Genomic DNA, 13274 nt, shown 5'->3' on the forward strand with positions numbered 1-13274 from the left:
CGAATCACAACGAGGTTGACCTTTATTTTTGTGGGGAAATATTTTAACACATCAAGAGATGACACAAAAGTTATATAATAGCATCAACCTCACAGTGGTGAAAAGTCATTTAATGTGCCAGTGAAAAAATATTGTGCGTTTTGTTGAAAATACATTTAAACAAACATTTTGGAACATTAACCACTGTTCGGGCTCACCACATCTTGACTTTAGTTTTTTTTTTTTATAATATGAAGGATTGAGTTGGTGTCCAGACAAATTGAGTTATGTTTGTTAATCTTTAAATTATTACTCCTGTCAGGTGTGTCTGCCCAGCAACTGACCATAATCGATTAAAAAAATTAAACATCTTTTTGTTTACAATATCTCTTCAGATGGTTCCATATAGTCATCTTAGTGAAGAGTTATACTGGATGTGACCACAGGCAGTGAATAAAGACAGGAGTGGTGTAGTGTTTAGACAGCATTTACCAAGGCTGAAATCAACAGAGGTAGCATTCTTCTGGGGTAAACATCACAGAATCTATACAGTCAAAAACATGTAACACTCAGAATCTTTATCTCTATCTGCATCAGTGTGAAACAGAGTGCAGCTTAAAAAAGTGTTTCTAAACCCTTGGAAGCACCCTTTTAAAAAGAAGTATTTGTGGTGGTGGAGGGGTGTGGTCGACCAAGTTCCTCAGTTTACCACTTGCCACAAACTGAAGCTTGTTTCATCGCAGTCCACAGCGCGGTATGATCTCTACCCACACGCTTTATAGCCCTGACATGCTGTACGTTGTTGGAATTAGATTGAAATTAGACCAGCATGGGAAAGCACACAATGGAGACCCCTACACAAATGATCCACCCTCGCGTTAAGAAGTGTGTCTGACGGACAAAGATCGGCTTTGTCCGTGGCGGTAGCTGCCAAAACAGCCTACAGGTCATTTTGAAATAAACAATCATTTTCTATGTCATAAATCATTTTTTATTCTTTTTTGTCAGAATGATTCATATGAGGTAGTTTCACTGACACAGCACAAGAATTTGCTTCATGTGGTTTTAAATTTAAGACTACAATGGAACCATTATGTGTTGAACCAGACACACACACACACTCACACACACACACACATGGTCCCAGGTTAAATCAAAGTGCACACCACTGTGCTATGAACAAAGTGCAGGAACCTGCCTTTCAGTGAACAATGGTTTAGGCTGTGTTATCACTCATAATAAATACCACTACCCTTATTCAGACAATGTATGGCACAGTAGTCTCAATGCTATATATTTTTTAGCTCTATTTCTCCCCCTCCTCCTCCTCCTCGTCCTGTTCTGTTCTCCCTTTATTGCTGTTTTCCTTCACAAGTAAGGAAGAGTGTGGAAAATCTGTGAGAGGAGAAAAACATACCCATGGCTGAGATTCTCTTGCTCCCTTCCTCTTTGCATGAGAGAGAGTGAAAGAGGCAGTAGCACACACAGCACGGCGGTTGGCAGCCCGCAGTACTTCCTCATCCTGACTGCTGTACAGAGGCAGGCAGCCGTTGCTCCTGACCCTTCATTTTGCCCTCAGAGGTTCTCTGCGGAGCTCGGCAAAGGGCAAATCTTTTTAGTGAGCTGTGCTTCAGGGCACTCGGGCAGAGGGCAGGCTCTAGGACAGCGTTCAGCACCTAACACGTGAGTGAGCTTCACCACTGTTGGTTTGTTTGTGTATTCAGTTGTTTCTGTCCTTTGCGCTCTCTCTCATTTCTCACTATGGTGATATTGGGATATGAAGTGGTGGATGATTGTCAGGCTGTAATAGGAAAACCTGAATTCATTTTTATTCAAGTTTGGAAGAAAGTGAGAACAACATCTGCTGCTGATGTTTCTGCCAAGTTTCTCACACAACTGTCTGTGAAATGTGGCCTTTGCTTAACTCAAGGATTAGTATATACAAAATGTTTTACAGCATTGGCTAACCAAAGATGGCTGTATTTATGCTTGTGATGTTACAAATTGCTCAAGGCTCATTGAAGCTGTTTTTAAAGTTGAGGTGCCAACCAACCACTGAACAAAACCACAAAGCATTTTTAAAAGGATGTGATGACACAGACACACAGAGACATTTAGCTGAGTATCTTATAGGTAATTTTTTTTTTTCTACCAGTGCATTTAAAAAAACCTATGCAACTAACATATGTACCTTTTTGCTAGTAACCTTATATGACGTGGTAATTGCTGTCATTGTTGTATGACCTGTCCCAGGTATAACCCTTTTGAAAAGCAAATGCATGCAAAACATGAATGTCATTGAACTTCTTTTAGATTGACAGTCATATCTGAAAAACATCAACTATAATCTATTGTAGGAATATACAACAGCTGTGAATCTGTGTTAAAGTGAAGCCATAGCCATAGACAAAGTCTAAAACAGCGCAGTAACAGTATGAAACTGTGGAATAGCACATTCAAAACTGAGTAAATAACAGGTCTTTAAAAAAAACTGTAAACGTGCAGCCACAGAATACCTTTCCCTCTATCTTTCATGAAATACTGTTGACATTTTAGCATAAGCTAGCTACCGGAAATCACTTCCTCTTTGCTGCTGTAGAAACAGTACTTGCCAGGGGCAGTACAGCGCAAGTGCTGTTTAGAAGCAGCTAAGAAAAAGTAATTTCTTGAATAAGAAAATTTAATCAGTGTGAAAATAACATTCTTTAATGATATTTTCAACTTTAAGCTTTGTTTATGTTAACGTAATTGTTGTGAAATGTTTGAATATCTAGAATAATGATAATTGATTGTTGCAAAGCAAGTCACTAAATGCTCTTAGCCTAATAACGTGCAGCAGGTTTTGCAGCCTGTTTTGCAGTTTCCTTTTTTAAGGTCTTAATGAACGGCAGTGACTTTGCTCGTATGCACAGAATGTTCCTGGCACTGGGAGATTTTATTTCACTCCCATGTGCTCCATATTCTACACAAAAACATCAAGTGAACATTTAAGGGGTGGTGCACATGGCTCGTCCTGCAGTGTACCAGAACAGCCCACATTTAAGGTCAGAGAATGGTCAGGGCTGGTTAGCTCGGATTTCCTTCCATAATCTGAGGCAATTTGTGGTTGTGGCGAGCTGAGCTGGACAAGTTACATATTGGCTCAATGAATGTGTACATGCAAGGTATTTTCCCTGTTACAGTATATACGGTAGTAGGGGGTTGTATAGAGTAATTATTGGTTTTGTCTCAACATCTGTGCTATTTTTGCTGAGCAGTATAGTTCTACTGCAAGTGGTAAAACTATAAATACCACTTTTTCGTACAACTAAATTATAGTAGTTGTCATGAATAATGGATAGAATATAGGACTGGCGTCATTATATCTTATTTGACATGTCAAATTTGACCTATTGTATATCTTGACTTTAGCAATTTGCACGAGTTTCGATCTTGGTTTTGTGAAGAAAGCACATCATCCTCTCCCACAGGGTTGATTCAGATCAGGTGATATTCAAGAGACTGTTTCAAACAGACCTAAACAGATAAGTATCAGCTGGTATTGACTCCTCGTGCTTTCTCCTTATCTCATCGCAGCAGAGAAGTCGAGCAGCAACCGTCAGAAAGGACGATCCTCTGTCACATATTTAGCCTTTTACAGTCATCAGCCTGTTTTTGGAAGCAATATAATTACAGTCAATGACAACCCATTACTTATGACCGTGGAGACCACAAATTACATTTGGTTTTCTAATTTAGTATTTTCAGAGCAAATTCAATATTGAGCTTCTTTTTTTTTTTTTTTTTTTTAAGCCACAATGTCATAATCTTACATGTTGGTATGTGGTTAAGTTCAGTAAATGTTTGCCATTTTTGTAAGCTGAGTTGCTTTTAAATAGAGATACCAAAGTCACTGTCTTAATTCCAGGTTTGTTCAAGTTCACAATACACCTTTGCTGTGTGCCTCTCAAAGACATATTAGCTTGGTAACTGGGTTGTTTTAAAGTAAGTGGGACACAGCTCTGGCTTCTGTGAATCAAATCTCTGCATAGTAATATGGAGATGCATAATTAAGTGGTCCAAAGAAGGTGGATGAGTCTGTAACATGCTCAAGTGTTTAAGCTGGTTTAACCTTCACATTTACATTTTCAATCATCACACTTCACAACTCTCTGATTGAAGCTGTTATTTGTAGTTCAGTTTCCCCTTTTATTTCTAGAACTAAAATGATACAGCCTCAAGGGGAACATCCTAAATTTCCCCCTCGCTTCCTCCTGGAGTCAACATCAAGAGGACAGCAGGTTAAGAAGCAGGTCAAACGTGGGCCTGTCAAGGAGCGGTGCTCTAACCATGAAAGCTGATCCGAGGGGAGGGGAGCTATCACACAGCTGAGGTCTGATACTCCCTGGACAGGGGGGTTAGTCAGAGGATCTTGCCTTGAGAGGTCTTTGTATCATATGATGGACCAGCAGGCTCTCATACAGGCAAATAAACAAAGTGTAAACAACAGTGTTCTTAAGCACAGTCCTTAATTCTCAAAGCAGCAGTGTAAAAGGTCCCGACCTTAGATGGCAACAGTTGATGCTGCTCCTTTTAAGCATAATATCATTATTTTTAGGTCTGCCGCCAACTATTGGCTACTGCATATTTTTTATTGCGGTATCACTTGTCCTGCCTTTAGCTGTCATGATGCAACAAAGGCAACATTTCAGGCACTGCAGCAAAACAATGAAATATAAATGGATACAATCAGAGATAAGATGTTGTCCTTTTTGACGGCCATGTCCTGAGATGGCTTGTTCACATGCATGCAGAGAGGTGAGGGTTTCCCCATGTCTGTCAGAGGCCGAGGATCAGCTTACCTCAGCCCTGATCAATGAGTCAGCCCATCCTCTGGGAGTTGCAGAGCTTTTTAATAGTGCACTCTCCTCTGGGTTAAGTGTACTTCACCATCCTCCATTTCCAACAGCCACTCGTTGTCCAGATAAGTACATTTCCTTCTGGACATCACATTGCACACCTTTAACAATCTGTGTGACCACATCCTGTCAGAGTGGGAAAAACTAAAACCACCAGCTGCCCTCTGTAGCAACCCTTGGCTTGTATATTTTGGAATGGTCACAAATGCCATTGTTAGACAGTTCTATCACAGTGTAGTGTTCTTATTCACAAAATGCAAAGATATACTGCCTGTTGTTCTGTGCTTTTATAGCACACAGGGAACAATGCTAATTATTACTCATTCAGAGTAGTTGTATTGCAAAAATGCTTTATTTATAAAATGATTATTGTAAAACATTTGAACTAATTACCTCCATTGTCCTGTGTCACCCCTTATATGTCTGTTGGTTGGTTGGTTGTTTTGTATGTTTGTTTGTTTCACAAATTTTTTCCAAAAACTACTGGATGGATTTACATAAAACTTGGTTGAGGAATGTGGTATGAGTCAGTGAACTTTAGTCACTTTCCTAAAATTTGTGACATAGGGTGTTTATTTTGTGACGTTTTCACTTATTTCCCACGGGAAAATTAGTGGATCTTGTTGAAAGAATATTCGGGAACTGATTTCTGCAAGTGTTTGCAAATTGTTGGAATCTGATTGAACATAAAAAGCGGTTTGGCCTTGGTGAAGGTCTTACCTCAATAAGTGCTATTCTAGTTTTAGACGTTTAAATGTTTTTCTTGTCAGTGCCTCTTAAGTTAATGGAAAATCCTATGTTCATATTTGCGCCGTGTTTCCTTGAGGCAGAGACAGTGGCTTGCTGTGTTAAAATAGAGCAACCTTCAGTTACAAGATACTGAAAGTCTGTGTTGGAGGAATCTGCCCACCAGCTCTGATCTGCTGCACTGCAGTGAATACACAGGCATATCAATCCTCCTCTTTTTTCCCTCTAAATAACAATTTAGAAGGTTTTCGTAAACTTCATGTTTTCCCTTTTCTCTGGACTTTTCTCAGTTGTACTTTAGCTGACAAACAGCCATGCTCAAAGCGGGCGCCATCAAGGTGGGGCTGCCCAAGCCCGGACTCCAGGAACGGGCGAAGCAAGCCTCCTTGGTCCCCTCCTCTTCCTCAACCACCTCTACAGCCATGAAGACCTCCAGATCCTCCAGCATGCTTGCCTCAGAACAGCGCCTCAGCAGGGTGAGTCATGAGCACATGGCAATTTACCACTAATATGGTGACACATTTACATGAGGGATGTCAGTTTGAATATAATAACTTCAGGAGATTATTGTAACCTCATTAGACCCGTAATGATGGTATTAACAGCAGATGTGTTTCTATGTGTTTCTAGCTGAAGAGAGCGAGCAGTGAGGATGCATTGACGAAGCCTGCACTGGGAGCTGCTGCCTTTGGCTCACGGATGAAGAAAACTGTGACCACTGGCGCCATCTCCGATCTGGCCGAGGCCCGTCCCCGCAGCCTGTCCGGTAAGGAACAACAATAAATACAGAGGAATGAAAAATTAGCTTTGGGATGTTTCAGATCAACATGTTCAACAGAGCTCCAAACCACCATTGTCAAAACACCTAATGACACCTGTAGAGTTTAAGACTTACTCAACACTTTAGTTGTTCTGGTGGCTCAAGGTGGCCAACATTATGCTAATGATCTCTTACAGTTCTGGTTCAATGTTTTTAAAAAGCAATATAACGCTGTAAACATGGGAAAGAGCTGTAATCCTCAAAAATGTTGACGTGATCCTTAAATTGCATCAGGGTTTAGAGATTATCACAGAAAACACTATGATAAGAATGTAACTGACCACAATAGGCCACTAGAGGGCCACATTACACCATTTAAATCACAGTACACACAGTCAGTGCTTGTGGTAACTGCTTTTCTTTACACTTTTCTCATAGTGCTTAGTTGGCACTGGTGGGGTACAGGTGGCTGAGGACTAGCGTTGTCTGGGTTTTGATCCAAAACTAAGAGACTGGGTGCATTCATAGTCTGCTTGGACAATATCTGCTCATTTTTTTCTATCCAAGTGCAAGAGAGGAAAAATGATGTTGCTTAGGTTAATAGCTGGTGTTTTGTGTTACTTTGCTTCAGTGTGTGAAGTGTGTGTACTTGTGTGCTTACTTTATGTATTGCGGTTTATACAATGGTCTTTTCATGTGCCTTATCACTGAAGAAACAAAGCTCTTAAGAAAAGGAGCACATATGTGACAATAGCTTGCTTATGATATACACATACAGTAAATGCTGCTTTAGCACACATGATTTTGGACAAACCATAAGATTCAACTCCAATGGAGTTGTGGATTTAATTAAATTGATTGTTGAAATTGTTGAGATTGTTGTCTCCTTAAATATAAAACCTGTCAAGCTGGACATGTTGAGTATAAGTTATTATGTTGTTATAAGATAATCAGTTATCAAGGTTATACAGCTACCTAGTATTTTGTGTAAACTTACGTCAGGGGGAAATGAATGGGTTATTTTGGGTCGTAATCTTTTGTTTATCATAATAATGATAAAAGAAATTGTCTGTTTACATGATGTCATATTCATATATGGCCAAACATGAACCAATCATTCCTGTCAAGTGGCTTGTTTACTGTAACCAATGCATTCACATGCTCTTCAGAAGCTACCATTTCACCAGTTGCAAAGTTGTTCCGACTCTGGTAATTGTATTTATGTGTTGGTCCCATTTAAACAACGCCTTGACACATCTTTCAAATATTTACAGGATAATGGAGAGCAAAGAAATAGGATCAGGTGTGACAGGCAAAGAGATATACAGATAGATAAACATCGGCACATCAATGATAACAGATATTTGTATTGGCTAAGAGGCATCGTGTTAGGCGCTTGTGAGAGATCAAAACACACAAGTGACAAAAATGCAAAATTTAAGAAGTGTGCATTAGAAGCTACTAATTAGAGCTGATTGTAAAACATAGTTGATTGGTTTATAAGTGATGGCCACATGAAATAGTCACCAATCACAAATGTATTGATTAATAATATTAACATATTATTTAACCTAATCCCAGTCAGCTGTCTTTGTACTGTACAAATTTAACCTTATACAGTTTTTCACAACTGTGCTGTGCCATAGCAAAGTGTTGCTTGCTATGGCAAACCAAACAATCAACCCTGTGATGTCGGTGAGATGCTTTTGTACTTTTACATTACATGTCATTTAGCTGACGCTTTTGTCCAAAGCAACTTACATTTTTAGAACACTCAGCAATTATGAGGGGCTATTTTAGGGGTTCAGTATCTTGCCAAGGACACTTAGGCATGCAGATGGGAAAGAGTGGGATTCGAACCGGCAACCTTCTTATTGCAGAACACCCGCTCTAGCCCCTAGGCCTTGCTCACTTTCTCTACCAGAATGTTCACCTGGGTGCAGCTGTCTGTAAAGGTGTGGCAAAAATGAAGGGAAAGAATTAAACCAAGATTGGCACCTGCAATAATTCAAGTGACATTGTTGTTCTGGTGTTAACATGTGAAGGCCAGAAGAAGGGTGGAGATACATGACAGACCACATCTTTGTGATAATATGCCTCACATGAAATGCAACACATTGCTGTTGTTGGGACGCTGTGGTCCATTCCTTCCATGTTCCCGATCTGTGATTGAATCACATTTCTGTGTGTGTTGTACAAATATGGATGATGATTATGACTGGGATTTGGTTGCAGTAATTATTGTTGTTCAGAGCACACTCCTTAGTGAGGGATATAATTGTGTTTGTTTATGGGGGCTCATCTCCGCAGCGTGTTGATCCTGTGCTCTCGTGAGATTTGTCTTCAAAGGTTTTTGCTGCTGGAGCAAAAATAATTGAATTCTACTTGACAAAAGACTCTGGAGGAGCCGAGAACCCAGGGCCAAGTGAGGCCCTCAGCTCTTTCAATCACAATTAAACCATGATCAGCTTTCACTGGCCTGAGTGCTAATTAACCAAGTTTAGTTTTTTTTTCTTTTCACACCCCAGGACAGGAACAGGATCCCACTCTGTGCTGTTCATGATAAATTCATGATTTAAAACGTACTGCATCTGACCTAGTTTTACTTCCGAATTACTCGTAACCAGCCAAAGCTGACGAGAGGATTTATGTTAAATAAAACGTTTATTTGTAAAAAATATAACCATCTTTCATAGAGGGCAGAGTGGTTTGCTTTATATGAAATAATCTGCCCCTTTATATCATCTGTCAGATTGGATGTTTGTTTTTCCAAAAATGTTATCCTCAGTGTCTTAGCCTCAAACACAATAACAATACACAATAACCAGCTTAATATACTTTTATGTTCCTAATTAAAATATTATTGATGTTTGATCTCATCAAACATATAAAATTAGATTAGATGGACTTATACATAGAGCGTATTTTAAATGAAAATAAAAATATGAAGTGTATATGGAGAAAATGTAGAACCAGTTCTTACTAGAAATACCAATTGAAATAAAAACTTACCTGAGCTATTAAACTAAACTAAAACTTTATGAAATACTCTCAAACTGGTATTAATTCCCAGTTAGTATAATATCCTATACTTATGTATAAATGTAGACACATGGCAAGAATGGTGCTTTTGCTAAACGCGACGTTCCCATCAGGTCGTCCACCTGGGCTGGGAGTGGGACTCTAAGAAGCCACTTGTCAAGACGTATGAAGGCAGACAGTGAGAGGATCTGTCAAACAGGTTACAGAAAGCGAGCTAATCAGGAACTGGAAAATCAAATCGGACACCTGAAAGAGCAGTGATGGTAAACTATGTATGCAAGCAAGCGGTGACAGTCATCATTTAGTCTGCTGCCTGCTTCTAAGTGACTGCACCTGACCTGAGAGGTCTGCTGAAATATCCACACAGGGGAAATGCCATGATTTGAATATAGATTGAGGTGATGATCTGTGGTATTTTCAACTCTTTGAGATAAAGTGCATTTATTCATGTGGAAGGGAGTAACAACATCTCTCTGAAGATGGTTTAGTTTGTGGATGAAAAATTGCAAACATTGCATCATGACATTTTGGAATAAACATGTTCTGGACTTATTGGTCTCTAACAAACAGAGAAAAGATTGTTCATCATGATGGAAAGAAATCCAGGCTTTTCTCGAAGGCTGTCAAGTACATGTTGTGATTAGACTGTGGATGCGCTCCATCGTTGTGCAACACCAAATCTAGTGTCATCTTTTCATGGACGGTAATTTACACCCACATCACATCACATTGAGCAAATCATTAATTAAACGTTAGGAATGAGGGCGGCAGTGGCGAGATGCAGTATTTATTTTCACAAGCTCCATCAGAACTAGGTCGTGCCTGGGATACTGTGCATACATAGAAAATCAAAGAAACAACACAGACGATAATTATGCTAATCCCTATCATTTGGAAACTACTGCAGTGCTTTGAGAGCACACATTTTCTCCCATCTTTTTATAATCATGGAGCTGATATGTGATGCCCTCTTTCCCTGGATGAAATCAATCCAGCCTGCCTACGCTAGGCACCAACTGCTATTTTTAATCTTGATCTTTTAAAATATTTTGTGTTACCATCTCATCGCCAATTCCTACTAGATATCAGACAGCATGTACCCGCAAATGGCAGATTTCATTGTAGTCAATATATTTTTGTGATAAAATGACTATTTATAAAAGAAGGTTATTCAACAGACTGAATATGATTTCATAATGCAAAGAACAAAAAGAACTTAAGGGTATAAATCAGAACACAAACACGCTGAGTGACAGTCTTGACCGACAGTCTGACCCCACCCTTCCCTGCCCTCGCAGCATGTGTCAAAACTGTTATTGTTGCTAATGGGGTCTTGTCCCATCCCAGTTCGCACTTTACCAATTCTACCATGCTGTCAGACAACGGGTTAAAACCCAGCCACGTCCTGATAACTTATTTAAAACGTTTCATCAATAATTCAGCATAGCTTTCACTCGGAGAGAAGTCCCTGTGGAGCGTGCATGGAGGAGAGACAAAAGATAAGACTTCCTGCTCTATAAATAACAAGCCTAGCAGGGGTGGCAGCAGGGCATAACTTTGTAAACTGGCACTTCATTGACAGGCATTTTCTACACCTCTTTTCCCTCGATGCGTGCACACTGATCGTTAATAGTAGTGATAAGCGGCATATAAAACTTTACTGCTTTAGATTGTCTTAAATAACAAGTGTCAGCTTGTAAACACTACTTCAGCGTGTATCTACGTCTACTGATACTTCACCTCTGTGTCATTCTACTGCTGCTTTTGTAAGTTTTTTTACAGTTTTGTTTCAGTGGTGATACCTCAGACAATAGATTTGAAGAGTCAGCAGCACTAGCATCACAGTGGCATCACAGAGACTATCATAGGAGATTTTATGTTTATTATACAAATACATGATTTCAAAAATAAACTTTTGTGTAATCATTTTGAGTACTCGTACAGGGATTGTTGTAAGAGTAGGATTTTTAAATGGCTGTAGTGTAGCGCTTAAGTGTTGTTTTCATAGTGTGTTCCCTGTTACATTTGTGAATATTTGCAGAATCTAATATCACATTTTGCCTTCAGGTAAAATTGAGAGCAAACCTTTTGAGTCTTTGACTGCACATTTGAAAACACGTGCGCCTGTCGGTGTCAGTGGGTTTCTTCGTTCTGAGGGGGTGGCACATGTCGGGGGTTATACTGTCACTTCAATGAGCATGAAGACCAAAGTGAATGATTGGGATCAGCTTAGCTTTTCCCTCATGCCATAGTGTTCACGTTTCTGTCCTTCTCATCCGTGAAGGACGTACTTCTGATTCTAAACACACAACAGTAACATGTTGTCTCACATTCAGAACTAATGATAATTATAATCATTATTTTTATACGTGCTGATTCAAAGGCATCGTATAAGGGACCAAATTTATTACTTTCGCCAAGGAGGTTATGTTTTCACCCCTGTCTGTTTGTTAGTTTGTTTGTTTGTAAGCAAGATACGTAAACAACGACTGGATGTATTACCATGAATCTTGGTGGAAGGATGCACTATTAGTCAGAAGTTATTTTTTTGTTGTTGTACTGTCTTTGACATTGAGAGTGATATTTCACTGATATCCCTGGGAAAAATTCATCTAATGAAAAAAGGCATATTGATTTTGCATTCATATGTAGGGGAGAGCTATTTATTTGGTGCAGCTTGAATTGAATTTAAGGGAACTGTTGTCTTGGTCGGGGGTATGCACCTAGCTACCATCATAGTTTTTTGCTTTGTCATTCTTTATTAATCCATCAACCTAACCTAACACAGGTGACTATTTGTGTTATCTTCCAGTCTCTGCTGTAGGAGAGGTCTGTTCTCAGAGAGTGATGGACACAAGGTTCCTCTTAGTTTGTTAGTCACATGTGAGTCTTGTTGGCAACATCAGATCACTTTCTGTTCCTGATTCATCCGCTCGTAGCCTGCATCATTTCCTTATAGCGCCAATTGACTGTCGGGAGAGACAGGAGAGGATGGATTTATGATGAAAATGTCAGATGACCTCAATGGTCTCAGTCAAGGAGAAGAAGAGCGTGCGTGTGCGTGCGTGTGCGTGTGTGCGTGTGTGCGTGTGTGCGTGCGTGCGTGCGTGCGTGCGTGCGTGCGTGCGTGCGTGCGTGCGTGTGCGTGTGTGTGTGTGTGTGTGTGTGTTTCACTGCCCAACTCCGACTCCAGACACCAGCAATGTATTCCCAGCAGGGCCCTGTCAGTGTGTGTCCGGGTTTGCGAGGCATCAGAGGGGAGAAGTATGGTGCTCGAGCTCCTCATATCTGTCAGATAAATTAATCAAACATGGCTCAGTTCACTGGGACGCCCCAACCTGCATAAGCACTCAGCCATGACAGACGCACACCGGCACAAACAGCAAGAAGACATATACGGGTCAGCATGCAGATGGACACTTAACAATATGCATGCAAAGTTACCCACGCCTTCTGCATCCTCCATACTGTCCTCCCTTAGAAGTAAGATATACAGTATGGTCTTTTACCCCTCCGTTTATTATGCATGCAGTATAGAAAGGATTATGGTAAGCTGCGATAGCTTTACACCTACTCAATACTGTGGGTTTGTTTCAAAAGCAAGAATCAACACTGTGTTTACTGATCAACTGAGACAAAAAGACACCTAGCCCTGTTTTTGGTTTGATGACAAGAGTTTTGGCATCAAATCTGAAATTCTTCTCTTTGTGACCCAACTAAGTCCCCATAAAGATGCACGACAGAGTGAAATGGTATTGCCAGATCTTGAAAGAGGCCTGAAGGACCCACAGAGATGGACGTCCTGCAGTGAGGAGAAAATTCTTAGCTGGATTACTGGCATGTTTGTT

General features: G+C 40.1%; 1 protein-coding gene across 2 annotated transcripts in view; it reads left to right on the top strand.

Annotated features, from left to right (window-relative positions):
• The window catches only part of specc1 (sperm antigen with calponin homology and coiled-coil domains 1), a 67581-nt gene that overhangs the window by 9077 nt on the left and 45230 nt on the right, over positions 1-13274 (top strand). The window contains exons 1-3 of one of the 2 annotated variants that reach the window (XM_062407012.1): positions 1503-1662; positions 5915-6100; positions 6255-6390. In XM_062407012.1, coding sequence (XP_062262996.1) covers positions 5939-6100; positions 6255-6390 — 298 coding nt within the window. In that variant the 5' untranslated portion in view covers positions 1503-1662; positions 5915-5938. Of the gene's footprint in view, positions 1-1502; positions 1663-5914; positions 6101-6254; positions 6391-13274 lie in introns of those variants that run through there. The other variant, XM_062407013.1, reaches the window with a different exon arrangement.

This window comes from Platichthys flesus, chromosome 15, assembly GCF_949316205.1.
Source record: "Platichthys flesus chromosome 15, fPlaFle2.1, whole genome shotgun sequence".
NCBI lineage: Eukaryota > Metazoa > Chordata > Actinopteri > Pleuronectiformes > Pleuronectidae > Platichthys > Platichthys flesus.